This window comes from Ambystoma mexicanum, chromosome 11 (assembly GCF_040938575.1).
Source record: "Ambystoma mexicanum isolate Mex_15411 chromosome 11, UKY_AmexF1_1, whole genome shotgun sequence".
In the NCBI taxonomy this organism is placed as follows: domain Eukaryota; kingdom Metazoa; phylum Chordata; class Amphibia; order Caudata; family Ambystomatidae; genus Ambystoma; species Ambystoma mexicanum.
In genome coordinates, this window is record NC_090934.1 from 1,388,987,670 (window position 1) to 1,389,007,282 (window position 19,613).

The 19,613-nt window shown below is 45.0% G+C and overlaps 1 protein-coding gene across 2 annotated transcripts in view; it reads left to right on the forward strand.

Annotated features, from left to right (window-relative positions):
• The window catches only part of ADAMTSL3 (ADAMTS like 3), a 1,638,295-nt gene that overhangs the window by 1,181,124 nt on the left and 437,558 nt on the right, over positions 1 to 19,613 (forward strand). For both annotated transcript variants that reach the window (XM_069625001.1, XM_069625002.1), the window contains exons 13-15: positions 3,847 to 4,051; positions 6,120 to 6,267; positions 14,500 to 14,584. In XM_069625001.1, the coding sequence (XP_069481102.1) occupies positions 3,847 to 4,051; positions 6,120 to 6,267; positions 14,500 to 14,584 (438 nt within the window). The remainder of the gene's footprint in view (positions 1 to 3,846; positions 4,052 to 6,119; positions 6,268 to 14,499; positions 14,585 to 19,613) is intronic.

The window sequence follows — 19,613 nt, forward strand, 5'->3', positions numbered from 1 at the left end:
ACTTTAATATAGGTGCTATATCTGTATATGGTAATGGGTGAGGGGATTGGATAAACACTATCAGGTGGGCATCTAAGCCCTTCCTTCAAAGTGACTATTGTAGACGTCACAAAAAGTACGACATCTCATTGGTTCTTCTAACTATAGGACCGTAGATTATTTGGGCCATTGTGATTGGGTTGGCATCAACCCCATGCATATTCTTCCACTTCGCTTAGCAGCACGCAGAACGGTCAGCCAGGTGCAGGGTGCCTCCTTCACCTACCCGGCTTTCCTCCAATTAAGGTTACAATCAATCATCTCTTCAACAACAATGTGTCAATTATGTTACTGTGGTTGGCTTCCAAACTGCATCTTCTGCCTGAGAAAGTTCTACTATCTTCTCCTGGGCAGATGCCACGCATGGTAGTGAACTTGTGCTTTTCCTCGCTCGGGTGGTCACGTGATGCAGACACCGTGAATTTGCCTAGTTTCGCGCGATTTGTGCATTTAATTCTTATTTGGCTTGCCACCTGCCTACACTTCCTTATCTTGACCTTTCAGAGGCTGGATATTCTGTTCTTAAGTTTCAATTAGATGTAGCTACTGAGCGTTACTTCTATTGGTATGACCTTGGCTCCTTTGGCATGAGTTGCATCTGCTGAGTTTCGATTCAGCCGTCTCTTCTCATTTTGCTAGATTATGGCTCTTGTCTTGTTTGGCCTCTAGTAACCTGAGTTGATTCTGCTTTTTGTGCAAAGTGGACTTGCACTTATAATACTGTGCCTTGTTTTGAGGTACATTATGTATAATGGCGCTTGCCGCTCTATTCTTCTACTAAGCATAGCAAGCCGCACTGTTTTTTTAGCTTCTTGCGTTTCAAGCATATGTATAGGCGATAGCGGGTTGAATATCTTCATCCTGTTTACAGCTTACGCTTCTTCATGTTTCAACATCATCCACTTTCTTTAGGTTCACGATATCTTTATTCATGGCGTTACGTCTCTCTGCATCATTGTCTGGTTGTCATTTCTTCTATCTGCAAAACAGTCCGGGCCCTTGTGATGTCACAATTCGTCTTCCATTAAGGCCTTTTTGGTTTCTTCTGTGGCGGTACTTAAGCAATCTTCATTTCGTCTCATTTGCTGGTAGGGTTTTCTTAATGGATACCTTACTGTCCATAGTGTTCTTGGTATAGGTACGTCAATAGGTGCTGTTCTTCTGATGGGTACTGGGCAGAGTACCTACTGAGGGTGTCTGCTGGTTTATTTGCTCATCATAGGTCACATATCTCGGTGTAAATGTTCCTGGTACTTCAAAATGGATGATTGGAGTGCAGGCTTTATTTGGGACCTCCTCTACACCATGGTATTGGTCTCTGAGCACTTAGGCTTGTGCAGAAATTGGCATACTGTGCCCCCGCCCTCGGAATTTAGACCTTACTCTGCAGGAGAAAAAGGAACAGAGAGATAAGATAGCATGAAAGAAAGAGAAGGTACCAAGACAAGGCAGCGGTGAAAACATATTTTATGATAGCTTCGGCTCATGTGGACCCTCTTAGGTGGACCATGGATGAATGATGCAGAAATGAATACATTTGTATGTACTGATAGGTTTGCAGTGAACTGGATTGCATTTGTGAGGTAAATGATTTGAAAAGCAATAGGAAATGAAACAGCAAGAAGTCTTTGAATGCATGGTGGGTTTGGGGTCAGTTCCAGTGACCCTTGAAGTATTGGAGCTTAATTGCTGGTCTTACTGTTAAACTTTAACACAGGGCAAACTATGGAATAGTAACTCTGGGATATCCAAGCCTATCGGCCAAGTGTTGGCCAGTCGAGAATGAAAGGTACAAACATGTGAATGTTCGGGGATAACAGAAGGGTAGGGTGGGATTAGCGCAGTCTGATTGACTTGCTCAATACATTTACGGTTCTATGAAAGTTGGGCGACCAGCCTGCACTGTTGCTGATTTGTTTGATCAAACCGACCACTTTTTTCCACAGAGTGCAGGGGGTTGCATATGTACTTCACCCCAACTTACCATCCGCATTTTGCAGCAAAAAAGATGGGGGAAAAACCTGCCAAAAAGTGATTCAGTGAAAGTGTAGGTCGGCAAAAGTTGGGATAGACCGCATTTACATCTTAGTGAACAGGTCTTTCTGAATTATTTTGCAAGCGAACACGACTTATCAAAAACAGATTTCAAACCGACATACGGATTTTAGTTAATGACATTAACATCCATACCGCATCAGTTATTTTGCTAGTTTATCGGCATCTGCAGGAGCTTAAACAAATTTTCAGTCTACCAATTTGTGGAATAGACACGGCTCCCCATGAAGAGTATGTCCTCTTGCTATTCCAGTTCCTATTTATACAATTCACCTTGATTGCAACTATCCCAGGAGTAATGTTCTAGCTCCCACTGTTCAGTTCCAAATATATGGCAAATAAATGTCGTCATTGATGCATCGCTTTTAAGAAATTGATCAATTTAATAACCCAATTGGACCATCGGGAATCACAGAAACGCAAAACTTCACAGTAAGTGTGTATGTCCATTAAGTACTTTGTTCCCCACTTTTAGGTACAATAATCCATACAGACTGCGTGATCTGCTTACTTTAATTACGGGTGAATGCAACTTCCCGCTACCTTGTTCAATGTCCGATACATCCGAATGCTTCAGGTCTCTGGGTGTTGGGGAGTTTCTTATCTTAGAAGCAACAGGGTCAGTTCATCCGAGCTCCATCTTTGCTCTTTATGGTGGTCCTTGGCAACCAAGATGCTGGAGGCACTTGCCATTCTCCACAGTTGGAGGACCACATTCTACCTTTCACTGCGGCATTTTCAGTCATACGTCAGCAGATGGGCAATAGACGTGAGTAGAACGCTGCAACGGACCCGCTCCAGGCATGACTCCTCCCAGCCCTTAATGTCTTCAGTCAAGGTATCATAAAGGCTGTGACCCACAGAAGAAAACACAAGTGCAGTAGCAGTACGGTGTGTGTGCCAGGTGAGGAAGGCTTAAGAATGAATAGAAAAGGGAACACCGTAGCTTCCTCCATCATAGTGGAAGAAGGCAATGGAAGAAATTGCTGATGCCGACCCGGTAAATTAACAGTGCCCATATGAAGAACAGATCTCTGGACACTCACAGAAATATAGCAAATGCCTGTTTGGGGTTAATGCTTCTCTATTGAGGTTCGGGTTGTAGGCAAACACGAAACAGGTTACCATGGCTATAAGCAGAGGGAGTGTGTATCACCAAATAACTCACAAACTGATTGTCTAAGAACTCCCTCCACACCCCTGACCCAGTCTCTGTCCGTCTTTCCTTCCCTACCGTGTATCCCTGCCTGTAAACCACTGTCTACTCTCCCTCCACATCCTTCCAGCTGTACCCTTAATAGTCCATCCTGCTAATCGCATCCATGTCAACGGATTCTGTCAATAATGTATTTGCTTGCCCAGTTCTACTTTGCCTCCCAACCACATCCTTCACACTAAATCATCACCAATTTGTAATCAGGAAGACAGAACTAAGGGAGATCCTATTTTGGCCAGGAATCAACATAGGATTCCCTTTTCACATTTGCATTTATGTCCCAAAGATTGCAAGCACACTAGTTATCCCAGCATCCTCTCTGAACCGATATCCATATTTAGATATCTCTGGTCGGTATCTAAATATGGTCCTTGATCTGGAATGAAAGATGAGGCAACCACCCTTTTCTAATGAAAGCAATAGACCTTTTTGGTGTATCCTCTGTGAGAACCAGTTCTCCTCTTGTGCAACTGGTGCCCGCTGCATAGAAGTGCAAGAGACCGCCCTTCTCTTTAACGGTATCTGCTCCTTTTCAGGTGGGAGTTCACCCCGTGGACATCGTGCTCCGTGTCCTGCGGGGGAGGGATTCAGCGACGAAGCATTGTGTGTGTGGAAGAGAGCATAAACGGAGAAATTTTGCAGGTCGAGGAATGGAAATGCATGTATGCCCCCAAGCCGCAGGTCATGCAAACGTGCAACCTGTTTGATTGCCCCAAGTGGATTGCCATGGAGTGGTCCCAGGTAAGGGTGAGAGGAGGTGCAGCAGTATATTTCGCTGTATGGCAACGACATCATGGGCACTGGCCAATGTTAAGGCACTTTAAAGATTGGACGAGCACATCATAGCACTTTAAAGATTGGATGAGCACATCATAGCACTTTAAAGATTGGATGAGCACATCATAGCTCATGTACTCAGTTTGAATGTAAACTATGCTGTGTTTTTCGGATGTTTTTTTTTTTACCGCCAGCGATGACATCTTTGTGTTATATCTGTTTACCCCTTTTACGGGGCAGTATAGCGGGAAGGGGTATATATTCTGTAGGGAGAGATGGGTAAAACCGATATCCCCTGTAACAAAAAATGAAAACAGGACTGCTTGAGCCAGTGCTTTTGTTGCTAATCAAAAATGTCAGATTCCCAAATATCCATAAACTTAACAGATTCAGTAAAACTGGTGCAAATGTTCAGGTTTATTGATGTAAAGCAAAGACTGTCCGTATCCTGTAGAACAATTAAAAGTGATCTGTTTATTTTCCATTGCATTTACGTCTACCTACCTGCATGGTGCCCCCAGTAGATGACAAAAAGTGCAAAGGTCATGCCAAGTCTCGCGCCACCAAAAGTGGCCTGTGCTAGATGCACACGTTTCCTATTTGGCTGCTGCCGGTCTAGCTGTGTCATGTGCCTGTCCAGCTGCGCTCTTGCCCTAACCAAGTTGCAGTTTTTCTTAATTGGCAATATTTGCTGTGAGGGGCTGCGAAAGATTGCCTCGGCCCTCGCCAGGAGCCGAAGAGGTAGAGTCGCATACAAAGGCAGCAAGAAAAGACTCTTCTATCTCACAGTAAACCTGGCCTGTGGATGCAGAGCTAGTGCAAGGCTCCCTTCACAAGAGAAGGATTTATTTGTAAGATCCTTAAGCAGAACCGTGTTTCGCGCTTGCTGCGCTTTATCAAGGCTATCATCCGAGACACTCTTAGAACCGCAGCCCCGGTTATCATGGAAGCCTTTCCTACTCAGGATTAATAATTGCTGACACTAACAAAATAATAATAACCAATTTGAGAACCTTGACTAAGCAGGCAAAGGGTGAAACTCATGCCAGCGGAATTATCTTACAGTGAATGTGAAAGATAAAATAAATATTGATCCACTATTTGCAGGCCCCATGTTAACAAAGTGATTGTCAGCTGCCCTCTAGGTCCAAGCGCAGCAACCCATGGAAGAGCATGTGCTTTCTGGAAAGACCAACGTGTTCAAATCTCTGCCACCATCTAGCTCCGAGATGACCCTCTACATCTGAAAGTGTGTTTATTTCACTCAGGGCCAAAGGTACGAGGTATTTCAATCTGACTGCGTTGTACAAGGAGCACCGAAGTGGCGGGGCCTTCTCCATAGCAGGGCCCAGGCTCTGGAATTCACTGCCACTTCAGCTGCGGCGCACAGTGGATTTTGCCCTTTTCAAGCGAAATTTTAAAACCTTCCCATTCAAGTGATTCTCCGCTCTAGTTTCTCGGGTATCCCTCAAATGATGCCTTCAGTGACAGGGCGCAATACAAGTACTTGATTGATTGATTGAAGTACTGCTAGCAATGCCAGAGTTCTGATCCCTGATCACAGCAATGGGATGCACACACATGTCTTTACGTGGACATGGCATAGCTGATGACTAACAATAGCTCATCACTGATGGTCAGTTTTCGTATATCACATATTGCGTAACACATATGTGACATTGACACTGGTTGCACTGTAACACCATTGGGCTTAAAAATAAGGGAGGGCCTTGTAAGGGGTGTAACAGTAAACGAAATGTAACAGTAAACGGAATGTGCATACAGTAACACAATTGTTTGGTCAGTAGTGCAACATTTTGTGCGGTGACATAGCAGAATTCAGTAATAAAATGTATGTGCATGATATCACAAGTGAGTGTGTGTGTGTGTGTGTGTGTGAGAGAGAGAAAGAGAGAGAAAGAGAGAGAAAGAGAGAGAAAGAGAGAGATTCCAGCCTCTCGATGATAAGAGCAATATTTATAACTGGATTTTCACTCATTAGAAAACGTTTAATGAGGTTGTTTTGTTTTAGTGCACAGTGACCTGTGGCCGGGGCTTGAGGTACCGCGTCGTGTTGTGCAATGACCACCGTGGACAGCACACGGGTGGATGCAACCCACAATTTAAGCCCCACATCAAGGAAGAGTGCACAGTTGCAGTACCGTGCTACAAACCAAGAGGTAGGTGACCGCAATGTACCTTGCCTGCTCTGTCCGCACGGTAATGGTCTGCCGTTCCCAATGGACGCGCAGCGAGTCTTGTAAGAATCAAGGGTTTATTCTGGCCGAGGAGGGTGCATGGTGCGAGTTTGCATTGCAGGTACCTTGAGGTCAGAAGTCCGCTATCCCTACTCATGCGTGTATCCCACCGTCTTCCTTGGCTTCCACGTATCTTGTGCCTATCCTTTCCCAATATCTCTGGTCTTCACTAGAATCCAAGGGTTTCCTCCTGAAGCCCCCCTATGTTCGGACAAGGTGAAAGACTAGTAAAACATCCAAGATATTCAGAAACAGTTTTTTATATTGTTAAAAAAGCTTTTGAGATGTGCAGAACAAGAGGTACGCATCCAGCAATGACTGTTGAATTTCATGTAACAAGTAGAATGAGATCAGGTGACCAATCTGCTTAGCAAAATGGGCATGAGTGAAGATACTTTGACAAGGAACTCAAGGTGGAAGCAGTCATGTATCTCTCTGTTGAACACAGACACTGCGTAGAGGGATTGAATCCTGATCATAGAAAAGCATTGAGGGCATTCGGATCAGCGCAGTGCATGGCAAGTACAGCGAGAGCGAAGAAAAGGGAACAAAAACAGTGCGTGTGAGCATGACTCAAAAACATACAACCGCCAAAGACCACCAATAGGTGCACATGGTAAGGGGGTCCCTATCAGGCGACCACCGCAGGGAAAATCGGGATCAAAACAGCCCAATATAAAACAGGCGCAAACTCAGCTAGAGAATGCAGCTGAAGACCCAAGGCAATGTGGTGGATCAAGGGTCCAGACAGACTGATCTACTGAAATGGAAGGTCTTGAATTTTTTTCTGGAACTGAAGATCATTTTCTACAGATTGTTATGGTGATTGGGGGATGGGAGATGGGGACTAATTCTAAAGAGAGGTGCCTGCAGTTTCCACGGTTTTCTCCGCCAGTTTCTTTTTGTGTAACGGGCAATTGTGGTCAATAGGAAACCTGCAGCTCTCCGAGGTCTCGCCGTTGATATCTTGAGACCTTGTGTCTGAGGTAATCTGGTCTTTAGATCGTGGCGGCTGTGTGCATTAGACGTAGACCTTTGAAAGAGATACGTGCTTTCACTGGGAGCTAATGAAGGAAAAGGAGCGCTGGATATGATCCTGGGTTTTGAGGGCAAGAGTCAGTATAGAGCCTCGTTCGGCATGATATGATCTTAAGCTTCTGGATCCGGTGGTTAGGGGGATCCAACAGGAGAATGTTACAGTATTCAAGGCATGACCTGATCATTACAGAGGTCACGTGTGGTGTCTGGGCCATGTTCAGGAAGGGAAGGATATTCCTCTGGACATGGGCCAGAACATGGGACTACTTAGAGATGTTAAGAGTGTGAGCCACACAAGTAAGAAGATGATAGGAAACAACACCAACGTTTTTAGCCAAAGCCAACTGGCTAAGTGGGGTTTTGAGAGGATGGCAAAGGGAATGATTAGAGGGATATGGTTACCAAAATAAACAATCTCTGTCTTTTACAGGTTAAGAGAAGGGTGGTTATCCATTATCTAATCCCGGATGTGGAGAAGGCAGTTTGAGATGATGCCCAACTAATCATCAGGGGGGCATACAGGACAAAGACAATGTGGGCATCACCAGCATCTGTCTAAATAAGGAGTGCCAGTGACAAAGAGGGGGCAGCCAGGGGTTTACAGTATACATTACAGAGCCACAGAGAGAGGTTGCAGACTTTTGGGACCCCAGAGTGCAAGGTGGTGGGAGCAGAGGGGAAATGAATGGATTGGACTTGAGGTTTCTGTTAGAGAGGACAGATGATTTGAGTTTTAGGGTGAAGCCAGTAAGTCTGAAGTAGGTCATGGGCTGACTGAGCAGACTGACATGAATGACAGTTTCAAAAACTGCCGACAGGACCCATAGGATGAAGATAAATGGCATGCTGGCATCAAGGGAATCCTTGATGCAGAGCTTTGATCTTGATTCTGCCTATCTATAATGCTTGACAGCTGATGGATGCTCGTGATGGGGATTGCTTTCGTGAGTGTAAGCCAGGAGTTAAATAGCAATGAGGCAGTAGTGTGCAGGGATGTCACGATGGCTTTGTTGTGTAGGGAAGAAATGCATGTTTTCTTTAAAGACTGAAGAAACACCCCCATACGAATTAAACTGTTGTCCAGGACCATTAAGAAAGGGGGCAAGGAGATGGTATTGTTTTTAGTAGAATTTGCTGGACAGCAGGAGAGCCTGCTACTAGGAGGCACCCATACTGTTGACAAGGAAGGCCATGTCTGTGGGAGAGATTGGCTTAAAGGCAGCGAAGGATCCACTGGAGTCAGGGCTCAAGAGAATTCATGACTTGGAAAAAAAGAATCACTAAGAGTCACTAAAATCCAGAGAGGCTATTTATTTATTTATTGTATATTTCTAAGGCACTTCTACATCAAGTAATTGTGTTTCATAGGGAAACATCGGTGGATATCATTCACAGAGGAACCTCCAAACATTCTGGATTCCGAAGAGCTCAGTCAAATGGTTTGAGAACACTGAAATCATGAAGGGTTGTCTTTTTCATGTGTAAGATTGCTGCATGATAGCCCCTTGAGAACTGGAAGCATGCTCTTTTATCTGAAAGGCCCATGATCCATTTCCTTTCCAGTGTCCACTTTTTTCTTTGGAGCAAGGTTGGTTTGGCAGGAAGTGTGATTTCTTTTTTATAGAAAGTGAAAGGGAGTGAAGGGTCTCAATGATTTCATTTCAGGGTGATGTGAGGATGAATGTCCCAGAACCCAGGACATTGAGAAAGCTGTCAAAGGTGGGTGAGAAAGTTGGGTAACCCGACTAATATGTCAGTGAGTGTCTTTAACAAGCACACTGGCTTTCAATAGGTACCACTCACGTATAATACGTCTAGATGGTTTAAGGTGTAAGTATGTTGTGCATAGCAGGGCATTAATTGATTGGAAACACCATTTCCAGTTTATGGTCCCATACTACACGATATGATATGATATGATATGATACAGCATTTGTAACGCGCCTATACACAAGTGTTTCAAGGCGCGACGAGGCAGGGAGGGGGGGACAAAGGGAGACAGACAACGATCCTACTAGGCCAGGTGTCATTCAGATCACGCAAGTGCAAGGTTAAGGGGATGGGAAAAGTGCAAGGGGGAAAGGGAGAGGGGAAAGTGCAGTACACGGTTAGTAACGAACAAGATAAATAATCAGGGCCAGCTGGTGGCAAGTGCAAGATAAGTGAAGACAAGTGCTGGGAAGAGGGGCTAAAGGGATACAGAGACAGTCCCGCAGTGCAGGGGTTGCCGGGAAGGCAGTGCAGGGGAGAGTGGCTGGGCCAAGGACGGAGATTGGTGAGTGGCCCAGTTGCTGATTTAGTACAATTTCAGTGATTTAGCAGGGGAGAGAGGGAGAGAAAGCGGAAGCAAAGAGGAGGGTTTTGAGGCGCTTCCGGAACCGGATATGGTTCTCCTCAAGTTTTAGGGAGGCAGGAAGGCTGTTCCAGAGGGAGGCCCCTGCAGCAGAGAGAGATCTCCCACCAACTCGTTGCTTAGAGAAGCGGCTGACCCTGAGGGAGTTGGAGGTGGATGAGCGAAGTGCACGAGAAGGAAGATATTTAGGAAGGGAGAGTTGAAGGTATTTTGGCCCAAGGCCCCAGAAGGCCTTGTGGACAATGCACAAGACACCCCTTACTTAACCTGAAGGACCCTATTAACATATCTTGTGTGCATATGGACAGTTGTCTATTTCAGAGCTGTATGCATGTGCACAAACGGCTAAAGATGTGTGCAGGCACAATCACGAGCACATTTTATGTAAGATGGCACTGTGTTGCTGCTTTGAATGAAGAGAGTGTGTTGCAAACATGATGCAGTGGCTGCCGTATCTTTTCATCAGTGCTCTATTTCTCAGTGAACATTTTCTTAGTCCATGTGTAATTTTTCCTTTTTCTCTGAGCAACTTGGTAAGGCCCCCATTTAGCCCCACTTTTGCCTTCCCTCTTGTACTTCCACAGCCCCTATCCTTTCTCTTTTTTGCGCGCCTTGTTGTGTCTTCTTACACATCTACTGTGATAAATGTGAACTGAGATAAATGTGTACTGAGATAAATGCACTGAAAAAGGCATGTCACTGATGCTGCAATGAGTATTAAATGCTCAATCTAGAATCTAGCTCATCGGTCATCAAAGTCGCACTTAAAGCTTAAGTAAAGGGAGTTCCACTAGAAATACGCATTACTGTACACGCAGGTAGTCATCGATGTTACATTGATGACAAGTTACTTCTCCCCTTGATTGTATGCAATTCCACTTGAGCATGTGCCTTGATAACGGATTCCTAGCACAGTTTTGTCAAGCCCCAAGAAAGCAGCTTAATAACTGACCTCTGCGTAGCATGTACAACACATTGTGGTTTGCTTTTTGCTTCTGTTCTTAGGTCGTTATTATAAAAATGTTCAATTATAACCAAATTGCATGCCCTTAATATGTGCATTGGCATGCAGACAGCTCATGATTTCCAGTCTCTGAGAATTAGTGAAGCAAAGAAAAAGAGAGAGACGCTGAGTACACAGCGAACTCTCTGGATGTTTGAGTCCCCATGCAGGCTCCACAAACAGATGTGTCTTTCTGAGCTGAAAGCAGCTCCTTATATAGGACCCAGTGGTGGCCCTGGGGTCTTTGTAGTGTATCTGTGGGGGCTGTGAGCCCAGCCCCCAGGCCGGCTTGAAGCTGACAGTCTGAGCCCCCGGGGGGGCTCATCTTTGTTGTTTCCCTGCCTGGCTGACCTTGCTTCCGCTGGGTGCTTAGCACCCATTTGTTGTTTGTGGAAGGGTGAGGTGTTCTTTCACACCTCACCCTTCATGCACTTGGCAATGCAGAGACTGCGTGTCTCCTTGCTGTTGGGGGAGAGAGGGAAGCCGTGCCAGGGGGGATGGCTGCTGCCCTTCTCCTGGGCCTGCTGCCATGGGGCAGCACTTACCCGGCCTCCCTTGGGGCTGCCCGGCAGCGTTGCCCATTCTTGGTGGCTGTAGCTTTAGAAGCTCAACTGCTTGGTGAACTGCTGCATCCAAAGCAAATTAGGATGTTCTGAGCTGGTGTGAGTGTGCAATTGTTAAGAATTCATTAGAGACACCGGGGCACCATTGGAGGCATTTGTCTTTCATTCAACACTCCCCACCAGCCAGAAATCCATCACTATGGTGAGAATATCCCTCCTCCCCACAGGGCTCTCCCATCAGCCCCTGTTAGCATAGTCAATGGCAAGGGATCTTGGGAGTAGTAGTCCAAAACATCTGGAGAGCCACAGGTTGCACACCCTCCCCGAAGGTGTGAAAGTGTTTCCTAAAGGACACAGGTTACAATCAGGAATGCCTGAGAAATAAGTTCATAACAATCAAGGCAAAAGCAAATGGCCACCAGGCAACTTTAATATTAAGGAGGAGTCTTCCCTTTTTATATGCCTGGCTATTTATCTACAGCATCCCTGTAGCCTTTTCATTTTCTGTTTAATACTTTCCTGCAAAAAAACTAATTGCAATTTTTAAGAATGCTGCTGAAATAGAGAGCTCGAAGAGAGAACCAGAATTCTACCAGAAGGTTTGCCCTTTCCCTCAAGAATCTTGTAATCTTGGGAGTGGGATTGGGGGAAGACATATGAACGGAGGCTTGACCCAAACGGGGTCATGTGCAAAGGACACTAAGTTCCTAGCATCTACCCGGCAGTGTTTTTTCATCTTTGTTTCCAGGACCAGTGCCAAAGGTTTCTTAATACCTACACGCCGAGCATAATACACATCTAGAGGGTATTCCGGAGCTTCTGTGTGTTTTCAGCATATTTTCTTATAATGCAAAAAATCATTTTTCAAAAATGATTTACTAATATAGGCCAGTACATAATAAGCACGTTAGAGAACGTTGAGGTATTACCCCAGCTGTACTGCCCAAAAACAGTGTGGGCCCGATTCATGGAAAAGTATGCATTCTCCCAGCAAAGAATGACACGGTGCAAGCCTGCGTGCAGAATAAAATGTGTGCCCCGCGTATTCATGGAATTCACTGTGCAAAGTAACCATGTGCGCAAGTCGTGCCTGGAACGCCCGCGACACGCCCCCACGCAAAGCAAAAACAGCCAGAACAGCCACCTGTGGATACACCCTTCAAATAGTGAGTGTGGTCTCCGCAAGCAGGCCTGTATCTTGGTGACCCTGCGCAGGGTCCCCCATAACTCTTACCAGCACCAGGACAACATGCGTACAATGTATCGTAACTCAGGTAAAACTCTGAAAATCTGTGTGCGAACCCCCGTAAAGCATTCCTGCTCCACACTACACTGCATACATGCACCCCTAAGTCCGATCAGGACACACCTGTAATCAAATGTTCAAACCCACCTCCACGCTGCAATTCCCATGCGCAAGGGTACTTACACCTGCCTATGGATGGCGAAGAGATGGAGGGATTTGCATGGGCATTTCGCAGGCGAGAAGTTGTGCGGTCACATCCATGAATACGCTTTGTCGTGCGCATTTGTGAGCGTGCTATGGACTGCCTCTGCCCCGTCCCTCGGAACACCCACATTTTTCCCTTGTTCATCCCCATTTTCTGACTTCCACCCCCTATTCTGCCATCTGCGCAGGCCTCGATGCTGCTCTGTGTGGTTTCTTGCGCAAGGCCGAGTCTGCACAAACTCTGCGCAAGTCCCGGAAAAGGCCCTCACAGTCGATTACATGAATCAACGAACAGGGATTTGTGCGCAGAGTGGCGCGCCAATCCCCGATTTTCCAAGCAAATAATTCCATGAATCGGCCCCTGTGTGCGCAGAGCTCACACCCTTCTCACCCCAAACATCCTTCCACCCCTTTGTTTTTCTGGCGTAATATGGGGAAACTCTTTTTTTTGTTTTGTCATTATCGATTACACTTGTTCTTATATGTGGAATTTTATGGAATATTGGACCATTCTGTAATGCAGTGAATGAAGCAATAACAAAAATGTTAAAATGAGGACCCGCCGTCTCACATCATCTGCCTTTTCCAACCATGACCTTAAGCCCCACAAAATCGTAGTCACCACCCTCCAATTTGAAAAACAAATAAAAAATTAAAATATTCTATGGTAAGTTTTTAGTGCATTGATTATTGCGTGATAAAACCCCTGGGTATCATTATAGCATATGATTCCGCAATATGCTAATATTGCTTTTCCTCTGACCACTGCAAATGCCCTTTGTACTGCCTGATTATAATGGTCCAGCTTCCTGTTCATATTCGCAAGAGGCATGTGTATGGCTTCATGACTAATCAATTGGAGTCTATTTCCCTAAATCGCACACATCCTGGTTATCATCCAAGTTAATGAAGCCAAAACAGCTGCATAGGGCAAATGCAAGCTCTCCAGGCTCTTTAAAGCTGTTGAGAAAATGTTTATTGATTAGGAGGATAGAAATATATTAAAAAAGAGCAAGCTCTGAGGAATGGTATAATATTAAAAGTTTATTAGCAGTGGGGAGCCACACAGCAACTGGACATTTCACAAGGGCCAAAACTGTATTATCAGGGGTCCGCGCTGACGTATGGAAGCGCGCACGCCAAAATTGCCTTAATGGGAATGGGTAGATGTAAGAGACCTCTGTTCGTCTGTTCTATGGTGAGACTGTACGCAACATAAACTAAAGTAACTGTGCTTCTAAGAATGCTATTTCTGCATGTTAGCACATGGGCATAGGTTTACCTCTAAATCTCTCTTCCTCGTCACAGTATTTATTTAAAATGATCTGGCTTCATAAGTAAGTACTGTGAAAAGGAAGAGTAAGACTAGCAATAATGAAGATTGCCGGATAGTAATCCGAGTATTACATGGCCAGGTTATGTGCCTGCACATTGACGTTGATGAGCAGAAACATGGCAGTCATTAATGTGTAATTTGATGGCATGCGAGTGTGGTAAGTTTGTTTTTTTAACACTCTGCTGGCTTTTGATTCACAGAGAATGCAGAATAGATCTTCTGGGCACAAGAGCCTTTTAAAATAAGTGTCTAAAAAGTCAATGTATCTATGACTTAAAAAATCGTGAGAGTTGTAGCTATTAAGAACAGGTTAAAGGAATGGGTTTGAAACCAAAGAATATGCGTAACACCATTTCCTCTGTCCCCACATGAAATCAGCCTTGTGTAAATTGTTTTGTTTTTGTCTTGCAGAAAAAATTCCTGTGGAATCCAAACTCCCATGGTTCAAGCAAGCACAGGAGCTGGAGGAGACAAAAAGCGCTTCTGAACATCCAACGTAGGTGCCCGGTGATATAGCATCAACTATGGCAAACACCCTAAGGTTGGAACCCTGATTATGGGATGGCCAGGGCAGCGCTAGTGATGTTTACATTATTCCATATTGTTGTAAACAGTGTTTAGGGGAATAGGCTCATGAAGGAACATTTTCAGATAAGCAAACTAATAAGCCTCGGCTTCATCTCGCATAAAACTTGGAGGGTGTATCATTAGCCCACAACAATGACACCTCCCTCAGTGAATAAAGCTTCATTGTAAGCTAAACCAGTAGAAACTGGTTCTGACGTTGCCTGGATTCATCCAAATAGCCTGACCCTCTTCCATGAAGCCCCACATGTTTATTCCTCCTGCCCCGGTCCCTAACCCCTGCTGTGGGTTACACGTGCCTGCTTGGTCCTTCCTGCTCTTGCTAGCTGTCACCTCACTAGGAATGAATGCGTCCTTCTGCTTCCCAGCCTGATCCTGCTCTTCCCCTCCTGCCCCCTCTGGACATATCCCTTCACCCATCTCCTATTGTTCTCTTCTTTCCACAGCTTGTTGTCGTCCTCTGACTGCCTCCTGATATCTCCTCCTGCCGCCTCTTCATATATTCCTCCTGGCACATCCTGATATGTTCCTTCTCCAAAAACCTTCTTTGTTTTCCCTCGCCCTCTTTTCGTAATTCTCCACTCTTTCCTCTTTCTCTTTCTAACCTCTTCCTCTCGCCTCATTTCGGGATCAGCACTATCACCCAAATTGACCTTTTACAATTGACCTTCTGTCCTAATTGACCTAATAATAGTGGTCCTAATTAACCCTTACCTTTATTTTACTATAGATATATATACGTGCGTGGGATGAGTTTGGGGTAATAAATAAAATAATGGTATTGGGTAGGGTTTTTTTTTTTGATTGAATGCGGGGCTGCAGGGGGGTTCCCCCCGCACATATGTTCTAATGTTCTAATTGACCTTCATTTCACGATCAATTGTGAAAAGGTCAATTCTCCCGCAATCAATTGTGAAAAGGTCAATTGATATACATCCGGATCAGCAACTTACTCCAACCTCGGACCACGATCATCAGCAGACGTCCGCTACTACCTCACTGTGCATTTCATCTATACCCCAGTGTTCTTTCCCCCTGGGCCAGGCTTGGTGATAAGGCCCGCACCTGTGTGGGAAAATGTTGGTTTGTGATTTTGCCATTCACATTGGTGTTTGTGTTTTAGGGGTGCAGGACAGGAGCTTTCAGCAGGATTCCCTTTCTGTTTGCGGACCAAGGCTGAAAAAGCCTGGTCCACCATATAGGTTTTTCACTTTCCCTCTTATTCTATGATCTGTTGCCACACACAAGTGGTAGCGACCATAAGGCTGTGCAGCAGCAAAGCGAGATCCTGTTCAGACCGAGGCTGTGCCTTAAGTGGCAATAAGAGTTTGAAAGTGTTTCGGAAGCAGCTGATCTTAAGAACCTGGGTTGACCTCATGCAAAGACATTAAGCATCAGGAAACTGAGTGAGGCTTTGCCTCACCGGAAGCGTAGAAAGGGTGTCACATGGGTAACAATACCCGAGAGAAGCGTCATGTGACCCACCTGGAGCAAGGGAAATATGTCATGTGATCAGACTAGATGGAGATGTACAAGTAGAGGATGGAAACCTTCTAGAAATGCGTCCACCGTTAAAGAATACTCCAGTGGAAATTGCACTACCTAATATATAATGTACTAATTGTATCAAGCGATTGTCATTGTCCATAAATGATATCTGAATGTGTCCAAGTGATGTGCCTTTATGTTAGAAAGGGATACTCTGTCTGTTTACCTGCAGTTGCAAAAGAGCAAATTGTATCTATCTCCCATTGATACCAGAAGTGTTGGAATTAATTTTGCACTGACACAATTGACAATGAATATAGGCAGGATATGTGATCCATCGGGTTCCCTTAGCTAACGTATTGGCAACAGGAGTCAAGCAGTCAAGGTCAAGCACTTAGGAGGCGAGCAAAGTGAACATGGATGATTGGTACCTGGTTAACAGTTTGAAGAAATGGCTGCCAGAGTAGAGCTATATTTTGATAGCTAAGTATTTATATGCCGTAAAAGATCAACTAAAAAAAAGTCTTTAAGTGAAAGCATTTGGTTGACCCTAACCACTACGTTAAGATACATTGCAGGACCACAAGAAGTGTATGTGTTTACTGGGGCCCTGCTTAATTAGTGTTCAAAACTAGTGCATTGGGGGACATGGGACAACAAGCAGCATTTCTATGATTTATGTCCTCCTTTGAAATCTGATGTGTAGTTAGGGTATGGGCTCAGGGGGTTATTTTCTGGGGTCTTCCTAGAGCTCTTCCAGACAGGAGTTTATGGCAAGGCTGCCTTGCATGCCCTTCAGGCTCTGCTCGCAGTGTTGGAACTTCTACTCAGAAGGACTCTTTTCCTTCTAAGATGTAGTCCGGGGAGGAACCTTGAGCTGACTCCTGGTCAGGGTTAGTCCTGCCTGCGGGCACCACCTGCATTCCCTGCATGGGTTGCCACTGCAGAGTAGGCCTCTGCTATCTGCCCTTCAGTGCTGTCTGTGGGGGCCGATGCTACACCCCGTAGACAGGACCAGTTCTTCAGAATTGGTCAGTGTCGTTGTGTTGGTAAGTTCCTGACAGTACAGCACCAACACATTAACACCGACAGGTGCTATATGTTCTATGATTATGTTTTTTTTATTGGATTTAAACCACATAATAACAAGAGTCGGTACAACCAACAATCAACATGTAGGTGCCATATGACGTGCTTTGTGTGCTGGATGCAGGAGGTGCCTGTATTTTGTTTTCGCTGGAGCTGCTAACATCATCGACCATAGGTTACTACAGAAAATCCTTGAGAATCAGGTGGAGTTTGGTGCTGCCCTGGCTTGCCTCTTTGATGTCCAGCTGTTCTTAGTGGGTTCCAGCTGCACTGGTTCAGTGTGCAAAGCCATACAGCCCACTCTCGAAATTCTGGACTTTGGTTGAGGCTCTTGTGGTGGCCCCCTATGATTGCAAAGCGCTCGGTTGCTTCCCTAAGCTAGGTCCACCCTGAATAAAAACCCTAACAGTAATAATAATAATAATAATAAAAATTGACTCTGGTGTTATGGCAATTCTTTTGGTTGCCCTTAAAGCACTGCATTGATGTCATCTAGGAAGCTTAACCTATAAGGCTGGGGTATCCAATTGATCTGGTTAATAAACACTCTAATCCCTGATGGCATGTTAGGGTTATGGTGCTGGGATTTTTCAGGGTAGAAACCATTAAGGACAAAACATATATCATGAGAAAAATAGCCTTCTCTTGTCTGCCGTTTGTTTGTGGAATGACAAATCACTGCTTTTTTCATTTTTCGTAAGAGGATCAAAAATTGCCGTTGGATCCAAGCTTTCAGGAAAGAAATATCCAGTTTTTTTTTTGTTTTTTTTTTTAGGGCTATTCGCTAGGGTAAGATGGGAGGGCTAAAGAAAAAGAGAAAAGGTTATAGTTCTTTTCCTTATTAGTTTCCCTGCTAGTATTTGTATCAAGAATTAAGCGTGGACTGACCTGGTCTTCGTTTGCAGTACAGGTTGAGTGGACCTGCTGCTCAGGAAACACTTGAGGTACTGGTAGGTACAGCAGCTCGAGGGAAACCCGAGGTGCAGGTAAAGGAAAAACCCTTGTGGGGATCAAAATAAACCTTATGAATGAAGACTGCTGGATATGATGTTTTGAGGATTAGAACATGTAGTGCAGAGATGCTAGTAGCAACAGGGAATCAATATGTCCTACAATGGCACAACAGATAATTTCGCAGTAAGCTGAGGGATGCAGGTAAGCAGCGTGGTGACAGCAGGGCGATGCAGGTAAGCAGCACGGAGAATAGATTGCAGGACAGCTCTGAGGAAGCGATTTAACCAAAACAGCTGATGAGAAACGCGAGGAGCGGAGAAAACACATAGCAGAGAGTGAAAAAGAACTGGGGAGCCAGGAATCGGGATGGAGGGAGGTGGAAGCATCAGAAGGGGAACAGAGGTAGAATGGAAGGTCAGAGAGAGAAGAGAACAAGGATGTTAAACACTGTCAGTGCCCACAAGAAAGAATGACGCATCTGCTTACTGTGATGCTGTCACAGCGGCTCTCCGAAATTCCGTGGTCTCGAGTTCCTACAGGAGCATGAATCAAATTCATCACTGTCTGTCTATCTACATTCACACATCCTGATGCCTCTAGCCATCCAGGACATAACCTGGTAGCTGGCTGCTTACCTTTCAATGAGACAAAAGGTGACACCTTGGTTACTAAATGTGGAGTAATACGAGAATTCCACACCAATTCTTTCAACACTTCTGACCATTCAAGATCTGAGTTGAGAGCTAGCTGAATACCCCTTTAATGAATCTATTAGCCCTCTCCACCAAACCATTCGCTCTAGGGTGGTATAGCGCAGTTCTCAAATGTGTGATACCATACCTGACCAGGAATTCATTCATTCTCCGAGAACAGAACTGCACCCCGTTGTCTGTTATGATCTCTGTGGGAAAGCCCTCTCTGTGGAACACCTCTTCAAAGAATGAGACCATTTCATTCGTAGTGGCCTCTCTTAGAGCCTTCCACTCAACCCACTTGGTGTGATAGTCTACAAGTACTACCATTTACGTTTTTTTTGTGGGGGCAAGAATTTTTAGTGAAGTCTAGTTCAACTTTTAAGTAGCTGTGATTGGGCGAAAGGCTCTCCCAGGATTGCTAGATGGATTGTAGGATTGCAAGGATACAATTTTTCACATTACAGGTAAAGAAAATGTGGTGGCTGATTGCCTGTCTAGAATGCCAGTGAAACACACTGAGGGCACATCAGAAATAGTCATGGAAGAAGATATAACTATTTCAGACATGTCAGCAGTTGCAGTGGGGAAAGATGAATGGCTAGAAGCAGATGCATGTGACACATCTATCACCAGGGTGAAATAGTGGACAGTTAATGGGTGGCCCAGCAGGGATGCTCTAGATAGGAATTGCGATCGTATGCATGAGGTGAAACA